Source organism: Aptenodytes forsteri, unplaced genomic scaffold, assembly GCF_000699145.1.
Source record: "Aptenodytes forsteri isolate BGI_AS27 unplaced genomic scaffold, ASM69914v1 Scaffold198, whole genome shotgun sequence".
Taxonomy (NCBI): domain Eukaryota; kingdom Metazoa; phylum Chordata; class Aves; order Sphenisciformes; family Spheniscidae; genus Aptenodytes; species Aptenodytes forsteri.
The window spans coordinates 548,642-566,384 of record NW_008795697.1 but is presented as its reverse complement, the minus strand read 5'-3'; the positions used below and the strand labels follow the sequence as shown (position 1 = coordinate 566,384).

The following is a 17,743-nucleotide window of genomic DNA, read 5'->3' as shown; positions in this document are numbered from 1 at the left end:
ATCTAGCAGTTACAACTGCAAAGACAACCCTGAAGGTTAAGTTCAGCTTAATTAGCAAAGGAAAGTCTGCTTAAATCTACAGAGAGCATGACACTAAAAAAAAAAAAACCAACCCCACACCTCAAAACCAAAAAACCACCCCACACCTTTATTCCTAAAGATATAAATTCAAATGCCTATCAATGTCATTTTAGATGCTAGCATTTCACTGCATATCACTTAAGTGTTTGAATCATCTCTATCTCCAGAGACACAGCAAAAGAGTAGCAGGCAGCAGCAGCAAGGAGGAAACTCTTTTCAAATTTCTTCTAAAAATGCCTAGGAAACAGGCTGCAAGACAGATGCTATTATCTGCTCAATTACCACTGACACCAACGGCTTCTTCCTACCAGCTCCTCCCCAGATTCATTCCAACTCCTTGTTCAGCACCTTTCTTGATCTGCCAGAACTCTGTAAAGGCCTATCAGTCCCCTTCTCACAGCTTCAAAGTACTGTAGCCTTAGCTTACAACTTTATTTCAAGTCTTTCAGTGGGAAATGAGAAGTCAGAGACTAAGATGGTGCCAGCTACCCAGCTAATGGTCCAGTAGAGGAAGAAATATCATCTAAGTTACAAGACAGTGTCCCAGCACTCAAGTGGCTTGGGTCTTGCCCAATCATCACCACCCTGAAGAGAAATGTCTTTCCTCTAGCCCCTCAGGTAACAGTATCCAGAACTCCCCACCAGGTCTCCTGCATCACCTGATTCCAGATTCTCCTTCTCAGCCCCTACATTCAAGCAGTCGTAAGTGCTTACGTTCATATTAAGTTATATTGCCAAAACGCATGTAGACAGCATTGATCTTAAGAACTGCATCCAGACCTCCTCCTGCTCCCAAATCCCACCATACCATCAGTTCACTATATTACTGGTGGTAACAAATGGTTTCCTACTCTCGGGTCAAAAAGACACAGCCCTAAAACATTCTCTTCCTCTCAGGGAAGGACAACTAAAGGAATGGTTCCTAAACTTCTTCAGTGAATTGCTGCAGGCCTCACCTTTCTCTAGAAATTTCTCAAGCTCTGCCATACAGGTCAGAAATGGTCTCCTGATCTGGGAAGAGGCAAGCGTCCCAAACTATGCCAAGAGCACCATCAGCAGGCCTTCAGAACTATCAAGCGCAGCTTTCTGCTTATTGATGTCAGAATACAATCTTGTATCAAACACATCCCAAAGGATACCCAAAATATGCTGAACACCCATATAGTTGAAGAAAAATTAAACTTAGGTCTGGAAAACTTCATTTTTGCATATATATTATATATGCAAGATATAAACCACGACAACATGCACTCTTGCACATGCCAGTCTAGCTGCTGTCCCTATTCAAGGCAACACCAGCCGTCACTCAAAAGGCCAGCTCTACACCAAGACAGGAACCTGTGGAGGAAGAAAAATACTGATGGGGTTTCAATTTCTGGTCCATTATTCCCAAATTTTAATACCTAGTTCTTGCTGATACTTTGACTTAAGGTCATCTTTTTCCTTCAGACACTGTTCTTTAATCTTCTCCCACTCCAGCTGATGGCGGCTTTGCAGAATTGCTACCTCTTGAGCACGCTTATCATTGAGCATCTCCCGTAGTTCCACAAGGGCAGTTTCCTTTTCTTTTCTCAAGTTAGACTGCGTAAGCTCAAGCTGGGAGGTGTGCATATTATTTAAGCTTAGGCGTAAAGCTTCCAATTCAAGGCTGTGCAGTGTCTGTAATGGAGAAGAAAAAGGGTTTTTCCCTCCCCTCTAATGAAATGTGTTCACTTTTTTCATGACCAGTTTCAGATTCAATTGCTTTCAACTGTTAAACACATCTAAGTTTTGCCTTTCTGTACTTGGAGAGTGTTTCTTCATGGCAGGGACAGAACCCTGAAAATAAGCTGACTTGTGTTACAATGAGATTTGCATAACATTTTCAGTGCGAAGTAAAAGGCTTTCCTTACCTGTCTCAAGTTCATCTCCTACCAAATACATGGCATCTGTCCACTTCCTCACAACATCATCAGAGCAGAACACAAGCTCACCCCAACCTTTCACTGTCTATTAAAAAGATTCCTTATATTTGCTATTGGTTATAATTTGTTAAAAAGCAAAACTCTGAAGTGGTATTGGGAAAATGGAAATAAAAAATTCACCATGACTCATTAAAAAAGTGAGGAATATCCAACAGTTAGAAATGACAGCTAAAATAGACAACCAAACTTTTCAATTCTTGAAGAAACTAAGCAGTACACCAACACCTTGTAATTAGACCTAACACTAGATGTATTCTTTCCATTTCTACTTTGCATTTAGTGGAAGTGTTCAAAAACCCAGTAAATATTTAAAGGAAAAAGTCAGGTTTACATACTTAAGTTTAGCACAAAAGCATTTCTAATTACATTAGTAGGAAAATTAAAAAGTGAGAGGGGTTCAGTATATTTTATAATTTTTTAAATTAATTTTTAATTAATTTTATTAATTTTTGTTAAACATATCAAGACATGAAAAATGACAAAGTTTTTTTAGGTTGTTTGGGGTTTTTTGTTGTGGGGTGTTTTTGTTTTTTTTTTTTCTCAAAACTTTTTTTGTTTGTTTTTGTTTTTTCTTTTTCAAACCCATCAATTTAAGCACCCAGTTTTCTTCAGAATTAATGTTAACATATAATTGCAGTGAGGATCCTGGAGAGCTCTTGTAGAAAATATCTACCACCACCCACCAAGGGAACACCCCTAATTCTTCAATTGCAGCACTACATAAAAGAGCACACAGAGTATACACAAAAATCAAGGACCCTTCTCTTTGCAACAGCCAGGTAACCACTACAGTAATTACTGTGTTTCTTTATTTTACCTGTGATTGGAGCTGAGCTTGCTCAATCTCTGCTTTGTGTGTGGCTGCCATTTGCTGTCGAAGTTCATCCAACAGGTGCTGCTGTTCTTTATTTAGTTCAGCACAGAGCTTCTCCATTTCCTCTTCATGTTTAGTAATCAGTTCAGAGATTTCACGATCATGCTCTCGTTCATGTACCTGCAGAGAAACGAGCTTTCTTCAACATATGGTTAGTTAGCCCCCAATAAATTATTGGGGCAGAATTCTCCCCTCCTCCTGACCCCAAATCAAAGACACCGTGGAAAAAACAATTAATAGATTTTTGCATCTCTAAAACATTTATACTGCTTAAATGACAAACACCACAAAATGAGGGGTTTTTTTCTGAAATAAACCCATTTACAGCATTTACCTTTTTTATTAAGACAATCTGTTCCCTCCTTTCTTCTTCCAACTTCTGCTGGTTTTCCACTTTATCTTTTATTTCAGCATTCAATTCTTCTATCTGAAAACAGGCATACACAAACATTTGCAATTACTACCTTAAGCATTCTGAAATCCCAAGACTCCTGCCATTATCAGGGTTTCCTACCTCTTTCTTGTGTATCAAACTCACTTTAGTTAATTCGGCAAGGCGTTGAGTCTCCATTTTATCAATTTCCTCTTTGTAATGTTTCACCATCTCAGATTGTGCCTCCCGTGCAGCTTGTGCAGACTGAAAGGACTCCTGCAAGTGAGTCTCAAGCTCCAAACAAACCTTCTTCAAATGGGCGATTTCTTCGGTCAACTGACTTTTTTTCTCACTGTATTCAGTACTTTTTGCCTTTATTTCAGCATTAAGTTTTTGAATTTCTAGGTTGCTGAAGTTTAATCTGTCCTCATATCCCAGTCTTTCACAGTCCTGTATTTCTTTGAGGTTTTTCACTTCAGCATTAAGTTCATGTATGTTTTTCTCAAGATCCTCAATGATGCTAGCATTCTCTGCTAGTGCTTTTTCTGCTTTTATTAGATCCTCCTCCATGTCACATAATCTTTCTCCTAAGGCTGTTTTTTCCTTCAATAAGAGTGCTAAATTTTGTTCTTTATTATTGATTTCAGCTTTGAGCAACTCCTGTTCTTTTAGCAATGTCTCTTCAGATATGGTTTTCTGACCAAGCAGCTCTGCTATCATCTGGATTTTAGCCTTCTGAGCATCAAGCTGGCTTTGCATTTGATCCCTTTGACTTTGCAAAGCAGCTAACTGACGTCCAAAAAGAGACTGTACTTCACTTGTTACAGAATCAGAAGCTGTTTTCTGCTCTTGAACGTCTTTCACTAATTGCTCCTGAGTTCGCAGCTGCACCATCAACATTTCTCTTTCCTCCTGGAGGTCTTTTACCATTTCTTGCCAGGTAGAGGATTTTGACACTTGTGTTAAAGGCTCTAAGGCACAGTAAGGTTGGCCTCCATCCTCATCCTGCTGCTTTATTAGAAACATTATTTTGTTTTCAAGTTCTTTCTCCTTCTCTGTTTTTTGAAGAAGTTCTTTTTCACAACGGATCCGTGCTTCACGTTCCTCATCCAGTTCCACACGCGTATGAGAGACCTCAGCCATTACTTTTTCCCATTTTCCAACAGCTTCTTGGGTCTCCTGATAAGATTTCTTCAAGGCTGACTCCTTCTCATGGAGCTGCTCAGTTAGCTTCACACATCTCTCTACTAAACAAGTTGTCTCATCATCCTTTACGTCATCGTGGTCACTTATTTTGTTTTGCTGCAGGGAGCTATCTGACAAAAATGAAACAAAGGCCTCTGCTCCCACCTCAGTCTGTTCAAAAGTCTCTTGAGCCAAACTGCTAGGACATGTTTCCTCATCAAGGCCAAAGTTTAATGGAGGAGGTATAAAATCTCTGCTGGGTTCTAGAAGCACACTACTGTCTAACCCATACCTACTGCATCTACCTTCTTCAATGGCATAACCTTCAGAAGTGCTGGACACATATGACTCTTCTGGTCTCTCCGTGGAGATGAGATATTTAGCCAATATACCTTCATCACCGCTGAAAAGCCCTAGTTCTGACAAGTGTTCTTCAGACAGGTTATCTCCTTCAGTACTTTCATTATTCTCTGTGATCTTTGAATTCTTAATTTCTTCTAATTGATCCCTTGAGGAGTCTACTCCCAAGTCATGCTGGAACTCTAGTTCTTCCTGAACTAGCTCATCGTCACCTTTCAGCTGGTGCAGTTTATTCCACATCTCCTCAAGCTCTGTTCTCTGCAACTGTGACACCTCTCGTAAAATCTGTTTTTCCCTCAATTTCATTAGCTTTTTGTTGGATAAAGTCTCTTCATGCTTTTGCCTTACATCTATACTTTTTTCAGCCTCATAAAGTCGCTTTCCATTTAATTCCTGGATGAAAGAATTCAGTTTCTGAATCTCTTCATTCAAGGACTGTTTTTCTTGTTTATATCGCTGGGCTTCCTTGACCTGCTCTTCTGCATCAGAAAGTTGAGACTTAAGGCCATCAATTAAATCCTTGTATTTAGTCTCAATTTCAGATTTTTCTCTCTGGAAGTCTTCCTGTTGGTTTTCAAGTTTCCTTCTCAAAATTCCTTTATTAACTTCAGACTCACGAAGACTATTATTTAAGTCAATTATAATGCCATTCAAATTCTGAACATGTTCTGAAGAACTCAGAGCAGAGAGTTCTTTTTTTAACTGTTCAAGTTCATTCTTATATTTTAAAATAATTTCTTCTTCATATACCTGCTTGGCTTCTGCAATCTCTCTTCTGTAACACTTCTCCAGCTCAGCCCTCAAGTTCTCCAACTGTCTGCAAATATCCTTTTCATGACTGATTTTCATTTCTTCAATATGTTGCTGTTCTTTCATTTTGGATAAAGCTATTTCATTTTTTAATTCTGTTATTTCTGAATCCCGGAGAGAAAGTGTATGTTGTAGTATAGACAAGCTAAATCTTTCTGATGTCAGTAGATCCTGAAGACTTTTAATATGTTCTTCTTTTTCGCCTATGCTTTTGTACAGCTGTTGCATTGTATCTTTCATATCCTCTTCCACTTGGGAAAGCAGATTTTCTTTATCTTTGGTATTCTTAAAAATAAAATATTACATATGAAATATGCCATTGAAATATGACATGTTTTAATTTCCTTAAGCCTCATGTTTTTAATGTATCTTCACAAATAATATTTACCGTTAAGTGCAGGGTATGTCATTGGCCTAGGCAACAGGATTTTTAAGCACATCCTTGAGAGTGGAAAGTACTACTGAAAGACTCTTCAAATGTGGTAACAAATATCAAATAGTCCAAGCAATAACAAATGGTATGCCACTGACTCCAGAGAGAAAGAAAATAGTGGCTGTTTCAAACTTTGGGTATTTTAATAAAAATAATTAAAAAAAAAAAAAATAATATCAGAGCTACAGACACCTCTCCATCTCACATCCATTTGCACAGAGAAAACACCTCCCACAGACAGAATTAGGCCAACAGAACAGCCGTGTCAAATTTTAACTCATCTGACTTACTTAAAAGTTTAAGGTTTCTACCTATGGCATTGCTCGTTACGTGCTTAAAGGAAATCAGACCTTTTAAGCTGTTCCTTTAATGTAAGTTAGTAATCAAAAAACCTATAAATTTGTTTCTAAAGAAAAAGACTTTTTTCATGACCATGCCACTACAGTAGATCAGAGTTATCACCAAATTTGAAATACATATTATAAAGAAATAAAGTACGTTACATATTTTTAACTTTAACTGTGTTTCTTTATTCATAGTGCTTGTTTCTGAAAGGATTACATCAAAATATTCCCACACAAGCTTTTCACTTTGTTTTGCATCTGAAACTAACATGATTACAGATACAGTTAACTTTTACTGTCATCTAGGTGTTTCAAGTTCACACACAACTGTATTGTTATATGCTTACACAACATATCCAGCAACCTTCACCCCACTGCAAGCCTCTGTCAGTTACGTTCCCATATGCCTCAGTTCAACAAACACCAGATGGACCTGCTTCTGATGGAAACTTCTTAATGTTATAAAACAGTTTAGTAACAGAGTTAAAGACCAACCCTTCTGCAAGAGAAACCAATGGAGTAATTTCAATAAATAAGCAAATTTTAAAGAGCCAGAACTGAACCCTTATTTCATACCAAAAAAAAAAAAAAAAAATCTTAAATTGTGAACAGCTATTTTGCCTTAGCTGAATATCATTACCTTCAGAAGAACAGATTTTTAATTCCATACTAGTTTCAGTCCTGCAGCATCAATGTTACCTCATGCACAAATTAAATGTTCATTCCAGGTTATTCCTCTAGAAAGTACCACCTTGGCTTGCACAATCGCAAAAAACCCCCTAACTACCTAGAACTCATAATTATAAATGCATTTTAAACAGTTTTTACCTTTTGAGAGGACTCAAGCTGTACTTCCAGGTCATGTGCTTTCTGACGCAGCATCTCCAAATGTGCATTTTGCTCTTTGAGACATTTCTGAAACAAAGACATCTGCTGCTGGGCTTCTAATATTTCATTTTTCCCAGAGCTTTTACTCCTCAGCATCTCATTAACCTGAACACGTAAAGATACTCACAGTCAGAAGAAAGTTTATATCAGAATAACTCAGACACAAGTCTCACTGTATGCATAAAGTATACTGTATTAATTTACTACAGATTTACCCTACATCTTTCGTTCTCAGTGAATAAGAATCTCCCTAAGTCAGACAACACTTGTCATGTTTTTAGATTCTATTACTTACTGTAAAGATATAAATGTTAGATAATTCATCTCTATGAAGCCTCTAAAACAAAGCAGGACTTCCAATGGCCTGGACATGCAGGCAAGAGGACAATGAACAAAACCAGTCTTCTCTGCAGAGGATTTACAGCTCAATACCAAATTTTTTTTTTCTCTCCACCTCCCTCCAAATGAAAATAAAACATTTACCCCTATGGGGATAAAATAAAGTGAGTTTTATTCATTTTTAAAACCTTTTTCTAAAGACTTTGTCTTAAATATTATCTAATACTGCTAAAACCAAGAAGTACTTTCATCTGTTATCAAAGTTGACATGCTTCCACAAACAACTGGCATCATATTACTAGCCTTGTGTAGAATATACCTGAAGTGCTATTTAGAGTCTTTATCGTTGTCTTTCAATGGCTTATGGAGCAAATCCCAACAATCATCTGTAGAGTAATTTTCACTATTACCCCATAGTTTGTCTATAGCAGTCAGAATTGTACATAGAAAGCAGTATTTTTTGTTCTTTTCCAAAGTTAGAATTTCATTTAGCAGAGGATTTATTTTCCAGGGCATGAGCAACTCCTTCAAGATAATCCCTGGACTTCAGTAAGTCTCAGTTTTATTTTTAAGAAAGCAGTATTTTTTGTTCTTTTCCAAAGTTAGAATTTCATTTAGCAGAGGATTTATTTTCCAGGGCATGAGCAACTCCTTCAAGATAATCCCTGGACTTCAGTAAGTCTCAGTTTTTATTTTTATTTTTTTTTTAAACCCCCTTCCTATCCAGACATTTAAGACATGTAATCCTCCTAGCACAATTCTTATCTTGTAAACCTGAAGTGGTAAGTAAACATAAATATTATTCTTTGGCATATACTACAAGGCTCCTGAGACAACAAATATACAGGTGTTCAGAGAGAACAGCTACTAGAACACTAAGCATCACCAAAAAAGAATAGAGTCTTTAATTTTTTTTTTTTAAAGTAGATGAAAGGCTGCAGTATATCTTATTATCCAGGGATTAGATCCATGATCAACTTGTTGCACTGAAGCAGGTTCCTATGTGTCATAGGGGCTGCATCAACTGTCTTCAGGTTATTTTAAATCTCCTTCTTTGAGTCAAGTCACATTACCTCAACATAGCAAGTTTCTGTATAACAGCTGAGCTGTCACAGTTGCCCATGCATATACTCAGAGCTTTCTTCGGCAAAGGCAAGGAAAACTAATCACATATAAGCCCATATCACAATTACAGTGATTGTTGTGTATAGATCCCAAACCACTAACAATATTGGGTAAAATTCCCTAACGAGGGCTAAACTGATGGACAAAGAAGCGTAATGACCTCCCAAACATTACACAAGCAAGTAAGTGGAAAATATAAGGATGTCTCTGGGACTTCTCCCTAGCAACCAGAGAAAACTCTGCCTCACCCTGAAATCATTTTCAGTGCTGCATTGCAAACTGAACTATGAAGACCTATGTGATAAGCTCAATATGTTTTTACGTTCCTATTCCAAACCTGTTCTTATTCTCTTTGTAAGGAAACAAAAATTGGAGGAGAGGCACACCTGATGTAACTGAAGTTGTAAATCATGGATCTGACCAGCTACACACAAAGCCTCTTCCTGTAGGTCATCCCGATCCTTCTTTGCCTGTTGAAGGCAGCTTGTTAGTTTCCTGATGACTTCATTCTGCTCTTGAACAGTAGTTTCCTACATGGATCACAAGAAGTGCACTTTTAAAATTAAAATATTCTTAACATATTAGGAACCCAGTAAGTTTTCTTAAAGCAAAGCTGTTAGAGTCTATAGTTACACTTAAGTTTTAACAAACTTGCACTAAAGGACCAGAAATATTTGTGTTCAAACATGACGGCAGGCATGATGAAAGAGGAATCTTACACTGATCTCAAAGAGATGACAAACCTAATCAACAGTGACTTTTTAAACAAATGATAGGATACCAGTAATGAACTAAATATTTTTACTTAAAAATTTTGTTGCTCTTACTGATGTAAAAGAAATCAATTTTTCTATGGGATGTAATGAATATTTAGAACCCCCTAAATTGTTTCCTATCTGTCAGCTCTTCTTTTCAGCCATGTAAGAGAAAGCTAATGAGATGGGATACATTAATCCTAGTTCATGTTAATCACATTAACCTTTTCAATTTATTTCTCACCAACAGGAAATGACTTTGTTTCCCAGTCCTAAAAGGAGAAAAACAACATGTAAAGGGGGAAGTAACTATTCTTCAGAAGCACCTGATAATTTACCTTTACACAGAAATACTAGAGAAAGGGAATTCAAAGTATCTTTTTTTAATATTTTGGGAGAGGGGAAGGTACATGTCAGTTTAATAAAGTTTAACTTATCCTACTTAATCATTTGCCCATACAAAAAAACCCACCCCAAAACCAAAAAGCCACAAGTATTTACAAATATTCAAAAAGCGTGAATGATCTCTGGGGGAAAGTCATCAGGGGTGGTAGTAGTGGTGTCTGCCATCCCATGTGAACATTTGAAAAGGAGCCTAGCTGCATCGATGATGTGGTTTTCAGGCATATCCACAGAAACATTGACATTTCAATAAATACTTCCTTTTCAATAGTTTGAACAATACTTCGGGAGGGGTGGGTGCACCATTTTTCAGCATGACCTTGATATATAATATATATATATTTTTAAAATCAGTATTTATAAAAATATAAATCCCATGTTTTTACATTGAGCCCCTACCTCAGTGTATGATTAATTATACTTACCTTAGTGTTTCTTGCAGTTCTCTCTGTAAAGGCCCACTCCTCAATATAGTAAGAAAATTTGTCAATAAAAACTAGTAGCAAGTGTCCAACCATTTCTCAGCAGAAGAATTTAACTATGCATTTCACAAAAAACTCTAAAAATAGAAGCAGCATTTCAAATTTAATTTTACTCTCACTTGATTCAAGCAATATGAAGTTCTGGACACTGGTGAATGGAAAACTTCAGTACTGCTTTTCGCAGCACGTTAGCAAGGTGAAGTACTTTTCAATAAAAATCATACTTTTCTTGAGTTTTGCCTCCTAAATATTTTTAGGATTAACATCACAAAAAACTCTAAAAATAGAAGCAGCATTTCAAATTTAATTTTACTCTCACTTGATTCAAGCAATATGAAGTTCTGGACACTGGTGAATGGAAAACTTCAGTACTGCTTTTCGCAGCACGTTAGCAAGGTGAAGTACTTTTCAATAAAAATCATACTTTTCTTGAGTTTTGCCTCCTAAATATTTTTAGGATTAAAAAAAGTAGTATTATCCCCGTTACCAGATTCTATGAAACATACCTGAAGTTGCATAGAGTCACTGTGCTGGGTAAGTTGTTCCTGTAGCTCGTCCATCTGTGTAGTGAGTCTTTCAACTGCTTCCTGTTTCTCCAGAAGTCTGTTCTCTAACTCAGCTATTCTCACCTGACACATCTTAGCATCAAGCTCACTGTATTCTGCAGCAGAATTTATCGTAACTTGCTTCATAAAAGAAACAAAAACATATTTATTCACCAAAACAATATACCATTTCTGTTTTGTGATTACTCTAAATATAAATTCAAGCTTAAATTCTGGGCAAATTCTAGTCTAAAAGTAATTCAACATTGGGACTTTGTATTTAATAGAAACATTATATACGAAGTCCTTAATTCTTAAAAAATTCAAATTAAAAATTGTCGCAGATAATGTATTTTCATAATACTTTAAAGCTCAAAAGTAAATTAGAGAGAAGAGCCTTGTGATTCTATAGCACCAAATTGTGGCAAAAAGCCATTTTGACACATGTTGGGATTTAAAATACATTCCAACTTACAAGTGGGCAGGGTGGGGGGGGGAATACTACCAAAATTAAACAAAGTTTTTACATACATCTGTGCTGACCGTAGAACAGTCCATCCATAGGAAAAATAATAATGTAAAGTTCTTGACTTAACATTAAACTCAAGTGTAAGCAGCTATTGCAAATAAATATGCAACATACTCTGAGTTCCTATGGCCTTTAACAGCAAAACAAAAAAAACAAGTACAAAGGGAGAAGCTGCTCCAACCAATCCTGTGGTTTCTTAGGAGCAATAATGTTACATTTCTCACAGAGGAGACAGTATCTTGTAATTTATTTTAAATACTTTTTGTTTTTAACGAATGAAACAATTAAAGAATGAACCTACTTTTCAATTAAAAACATCATTCAAATTTCGCTTGAAAAGGTCCATGATTTCACTAAAACCAATTCTCTTAGCAACCAATTTCGCAGCCAGTACGTGTATCTACAGATAAGTACCTGGTTTAGAGTGTAAAATAGTGAAATCGCATCATTTTTATCACATCTGATAACAATGCTCAATAACTAATCATTTTAGTAACCAATTGTCACACTCTTCTTTCACATACATATCAGCATATTTTACTAAAGATACATTCTTTCACACTTACTTCAGCTGCATGATCATTCAGTACATCCCAGTTGGACAAGTCAGCACTCCTCTGGTAAGTAAACAAATAAAACAAACACTAAATCATGGCCATTTTAAAGATACATAAGGAAAAGCTGAATTATTTTGGAAATGCCTTAAGCACATGAGCCAGAAATGTCCATGTTGTGAGACAACATACCAGTGAGAGAGACTGACTTTAATGCTAAACTCAGCTGGTCATCCATGGTCAAATGAATGAAATAAATGCAAAAAAAATTAAAATTATTATGAATGTCTACTCAAAAATTTAGGGCTAAGTCTCACCATTGAGATTCAATGTTTTATCTTCTGCTTTTGTGGCTTGCAAGTACAGTTGAGCACTCTTTAATCCACTACTAAATATTAGTAACTAACCGACAGATTACTTAACAAACATGCTAAAATCAATCACACAATTACGAAAGCAGTACTATTTTCTGACACATATACTTAATGTAGCTTGGTATCTTGAAAGATATTTACCTGTCACTAAATTAACAACAAGACAAAGATGACTGTAGCACTATTTAGAAAAGGCAGCCCATAACCTTCCCTGTATTTTGAATCTGCACGAAGTAGTTTCCAATGACTACTGGTGCCCTCTCCACGTAACCTAGAAAGCAATTCCATTTGCTTTACAAACCAGCTATTTTGACAGAAGCTGTTTAGAAGCAGTAAGTGATTTTTGTTTGTTTTTTAATTTAAGTTCACATGAATGTAGTAAGGATGCTGCTGACAATGCTACGGCTGAGTGACAAAATACTGTATGCTTTTCTCTTAGTTGCAGACAGCTTGGCATGTAGCTTCATAAAAGCCTTTGCAATGCTAACATTACGTTCAGGATATCCTGAAAGCACTAGGGATACCCTCACAACGGAAAGCAGGATAACACATGCAAATGGTATCCTTCGTTATTGCAGGTTTGCAAATACACTAGTTTGTTGCTATTGTTTTATATTGTGAAAACACACCAACTGCTGGAGAGATGCTTTTTATGCAGAAGGCACCGCCTCCCCAAAACTCACAAATTTTTGCATAGACAACATGCTGAAATGCACTGAGAAACTACTTTCTAAACAAACTCCCAGACCAAGATAGATACAGTTTGTTGTAGCCAGAGAGTTGCCTCGTAACTTCTGAGGCTTGTGAAAGCATTAGCCAACCACTTCTGAAGCAAGCTGGATTCCTATTAAAAAAAAAAAAAAATTGTTCAAAACTACATTTTGCTTCTTTTTGTTACAAGACAGAAAGAGAAAGCGTCACATGACTGTCTGATCCACAGCTGATATAAAAATAAAAATCTTGCTTGTGAGCTGAAGCAAGAAAGAAACTGCTTAATTCAGGCAGACCAGTACATCTATTCACAGATGTCTGGTAATCTCAAGCTATATCACAAGCTATGTTTCTATGTTTATTGACGTAACTACAGGGCTACCTCTAGAGGGTCATCGGTACAAACACACTGAAATACATCAGGCACAAGCAGAGTCACATTTTAAACACATTTGTCAGAGAATGTAACATCTATGCTGGCTTTACAATGGCTACTAAGAGCATGCTGGAACAAAGTATATTTTTTCAGAAAACATTAAGCACATTTGAGCCAGCAAAGCGATAACAAAACCAAACTAATGATGTGCATTATAAGGTCCTGACAGTTTTGCTCATCTACCTACACCTCTCAGTCTGGATTTGCCATTTCATGGAGTCACAGCCACATAACCAGAAGTCTGCTCAAAGAGAAGTTCATGGCAGTGAAAGACCTGAATTTAGCAGACTAAAGCAGACAGCTCTTTGACAATACCAGCTGTCCAGTCCATATAATGGAGAAGGGTTTTTTCAGTTATTTACATCACTTTGTAAGAGAGTCAATTATTACAAGTGAAAATATATCACTTTACTTACTTCTCAGTGGCAACTAGTTGACAGTGCTAGAGAGCTAATACACAATGAAGTAAAACAATCACCTGGAATACTTGTTACCTGCAGACAGAGTGAAGCAAAACACAAGAAATACTAAGATTTACCTCTGTCTCTGTTGTTGTTTCTAGTAGGTTGGTGTCTTCAGCCTTAGTCTCCAGTAGGTTGGTGTCTTCAGCCTTAATCTCTATACCCTTTCCAACATCTTGGGCCACTAGTGCGTACTCTTCCTTTGGAACGTCATGCGTGTGGACAGACGAGCCCTTCCTCTTCGCCGTCTTTTTCTGCGACTGCGTGATGTCGCTTTTTGTTTTTCGTTGTCTGAAGTAAGCAAACTGTGCAGAAAAGATTGGAAGAGGTAGAGGGAGAGGTAAGTGAGAAAAAGGTAGCAGGACCACAAGATTAACACACTCATGGGTGACGAAGATCCTATCTTGATAAAATATATACATCTGCAGAAAAACTGCTTTATCTTCCTACTTTCTACACAGTCAGAACATAGTGGATAACTGCAATTAAGCAAGAAATCTCACACCAGTACTAAAGACTCATTTCAATACAAGAATCAAATTTTACTCAGTGAAACTTTGTGTGTCAATGACAATCCAGAATTACAGCAAGACAGATTGGTAAAGGAACGAGTTGTTAATATACTAGAATCATTAGGAAAAAATAATAATGGAGCAGTCTTTCTGCAAGACCAGCAAAAACAATAACCCCCTAGAAATGTATCTAAACAGATCTTTGCCAGCATAAGCTTTAAGATTAAAATTAACGGAAGTGAATCCTCATGCTCCTTCCCTGCCACCCCCTTAAAAGAATACAGCAAAACTTCCTAGCCAGAAAGCAGCCTACAGTACATAAATAGAAAATCAATTAAGCCAGGTCATTTTAATTTCTTCTGTTGAAGAATCAGATGCTCTACTTTATCAGACTATCACAGCTCTATGAAGCACCAGGGACTTGTAAAGAATGTCACTGACAGAATTTATTACCCAAGTTTCCTTAGCACCTTAAACAGCTTAAAAAGGATTATCGTATTTTCAACTCTAGTATTGTGTTTAGGCAGCATTTCCAAGTAACACCTCCCTCAGCATAAATCCAGACATCCTTCTCAGAAGCAAAAAGCCTTCTCCAAGGTTACAACCACAGGTTATCAAGTTCACTGTCATTATATCCTTGTGATGAGATAAAATACATAGTCAAATGATGACGGGATATAAAAAATAATTGCCAAGTTCTACCTGCAATATACACGAAAAACCACTGCCTGACAGCTTGGTTTTCCTGTAAAACAGCCACCTTGCAGAAATATCTTGTCCATTTCTTTTCATTCAACTTGTGAAATGGATTTAGTTCAGTCCTTTCTCCTTACACCCATGCCATTATAGCAACTTCTACCTGACAGCTTAGCTACTCAACAGATACATGGTTACACACCTGCTACCCTGAGCAGCCTGTTTAAAAGGTGTATTTGCAGAAAGACATCAGTTCCTTACCAGCACTTAAGATGTTTATGTACAAATAGCTTATTTTTAAGATTAAGTTCTGTAGTTTCCATAGTTATTAATACTGAATGCAGATGAAACAAAAATTGCTAGGTGCCATGTTGCCTTTCAAAATAAGCAAAATGAACAGACCAGTAAATAAAGCTGTAGTGAGACACAAATACTATTCTCTGAAATCAGGTGTTAACTCTAGCACTTACTGATGGCAATATATGTCAAAAATAGCTATTGCACTAACTAACATGATAACACAGGGAAAAGGAAGAGGAGGAAACCTGCAGAAAAATGGAGAGTAGAGGAAGCTGAAGCAGGAAAAAAGGGAAAACAGGAGTAAAACAATCAGAAAAGATGAGAAAGGAAAGGCGGAGAGAGTGGCTATCATAGAGAGCAGTTAATGATTTCATGACATTTCAAGTATTTGACATTACAATACCAAGACTTGCCATGACTGAACATCTAAATGAGTATGAAGTTTTAAATGCACAGCTGAAAGAAAACAAAACTTATTTTGTCCCACTCATATGTATTAAATATATGAAATCATAATACGTATCATGCAAAAACATCCAACTACTCCAAAATCTTACAGAACTACTGGACTTGTCGGTCCATGAAAGTGTCTGGAGTTAAACACGCTCCAGATTCATGGAATCACTGGATGGGGAAAAGTGCTAGTTAGGGCAGTAACAGGTTTCCAAAGCCTTTAATCAGCTACATGAATTTAAGTGGCATTACAAGAGTATCATCAGATACACATACAGTCATCCAACATGAAGTAGCATGTGTGAATATGAAGAAAGCATACAACACTGATTCTCCCCCATCCCAGTGAGATCCCATCATGCCCCTTTTGAAGGGCCCAATTCTCAGTTTGCTTTCTAGCAGCATGTGCAAAGGAGAAAGCTTCACTTTTAGCCAAGATGTAGCATGCCACAGGAACACCAACAGCACTGTCCACCATAGCATCCAAAGCAGCTCTCCGTACAGAAGAACGCCCGGCCTTTCTGCCGGTACCAATATACTGCAACTTCATTTCACCAGGATCAGTCAGTTAAAAGTGGCAACCGCAAGGCACCTCCAAATTGGTACTGCCAGCACCACATGAACTTCCCAGAACTGGAAGAACAAGCCTGCCAGGTTTTGTATTACATGATCCCCGTGTCATCCCCGTCCCCGATTAACTGCTACACTGACATCCTTCCACCACATTATTGCAAGCTGACTGGCACCAGCGGCATCGGCCAGCAGACAGGAAAACTACAGCACATGCAGCAGTGTTCAGCACTCCCCAGCCTACCTCTCACATAATTTACTCTTTGACTTACTGTTCTACATGCTTCAGAAATTAGTACCAAAAGAATACCCATAAAAAAATGGAACAGAGCAGAAAACCAAATCAGAACCACATAGAAACAGGTTGTTCAAATAAACCTTAGTCCACCTCCTAGATATGGTAAACATAACCACAAGCGCTCTTAGACAAAACCCAGAAACATTTTTTAGAGCTTCCTCAAACTGATGAAGCGGGAAAACTTCCTGGAAACCACACACTCCTTTTTGAGCTCCTACCATGTAAAATGCAGGAACAGCAAAAACTTCTAACACGAGGTATGGCACGTACAAGTCTAACTAGAGGCACAGATGGCCAACATGCATACTAGCTAACTTGAGGTGAAAAAAAAAAAAGGAGAAAAAAGCAGCACTTAATACTTGGGTTTTGTTCTGTTTCTCAATTACTACCTTGGCTATCAGTATTGCATTTATTAAAAATGGAAATCTGAAGTACCTGATACAGTCAGTACTTAGCTGCCAAATCATGACAATTTCCAATTAATATAACAGTTGGAATTATTATTAGGTGATAACTTAAATGCATTTCAATAATGGAGTTTTTATTCCTATATGAAAAAGAATAATGCAGGTACTGGTTTAAAGTGGAAAACATTCACATTATATTCCTTTGCCAAGTCATTATTTCTGAAGTACCTGATACAGTCAGTACTTAGCTGCCAAATCATGACAATTTCCAATTAATATAACAGTTGGAATTATTATTAGGTGATAACTTAAATGCATTTCAATAATGGAGTTTTTATTCCTATATGAAAAAGAATAATGCAGGTACTGGTTTAAAGTGGAAAACATTCACATTATATTCCTTTGCCAAGTCATTATTTAGGAAACTAAAATAAGGAATGCCCCAAAGAATTTTTCTTTGGGGGGGGGGGGGGGGGGCGGAG

The 17,743-nt window shown here is 37.1% G+C and overlaps 1 protein-coding gene across 2 annotated transcripts in view; it reads right to left on the bottom strand.

Moving 5' to 3' along the window:
- PCNT (pericentrin) overlaps window positions 1-17,743 on the bottom strand; it is a 105,175-nt gene that overhangs the window by 84,290 nt on the left and 3,142 nt on the right. The window contains exons 2-10 of one of the 2 annotated variants that reach the window (XM_019473082.1): window positions 14,103-14,330; window positions 12,056-12,106; window positions 10,922-11,101; window positions 9,163-9,306; window positions 7,253-7,417; window positions 3,434-5,932; window positions 3,254-3,346; window positions 2,863-3,039; window positions 1,485-1,740 (exon numbers count right to left, since the gene is read on the bottom strand). In XM_019473082.1, coding sequence (XP_019328627.1) covers window positions 1,485-1,740; window positions 2,863-3,039; window positions 3,254-3,346; window positions 3,434-5,932; window positions 7,253-7,417; window positions 9,163-9,306; window positions 10,922-11,101; window positions 12,056-12,106; window positions 14,103-14,330 — 3,793 coding nt within the window. Of the gene's footprint in view, window positions 1-1,484; window positions 1,741-2,862; window positions 3,040-3,253; window positions 3,347-3,433; window positions 5,933-7,252; window positions 7,418-9,162; window positions 9,307-10,921; window positions 11,102-12,055; window positions 12,107-14,102; window positions 14,448-17,743 lie in introns of those variants that run through there. The other variant, XM_019473083.1, reaches the window with a different exon arrangement.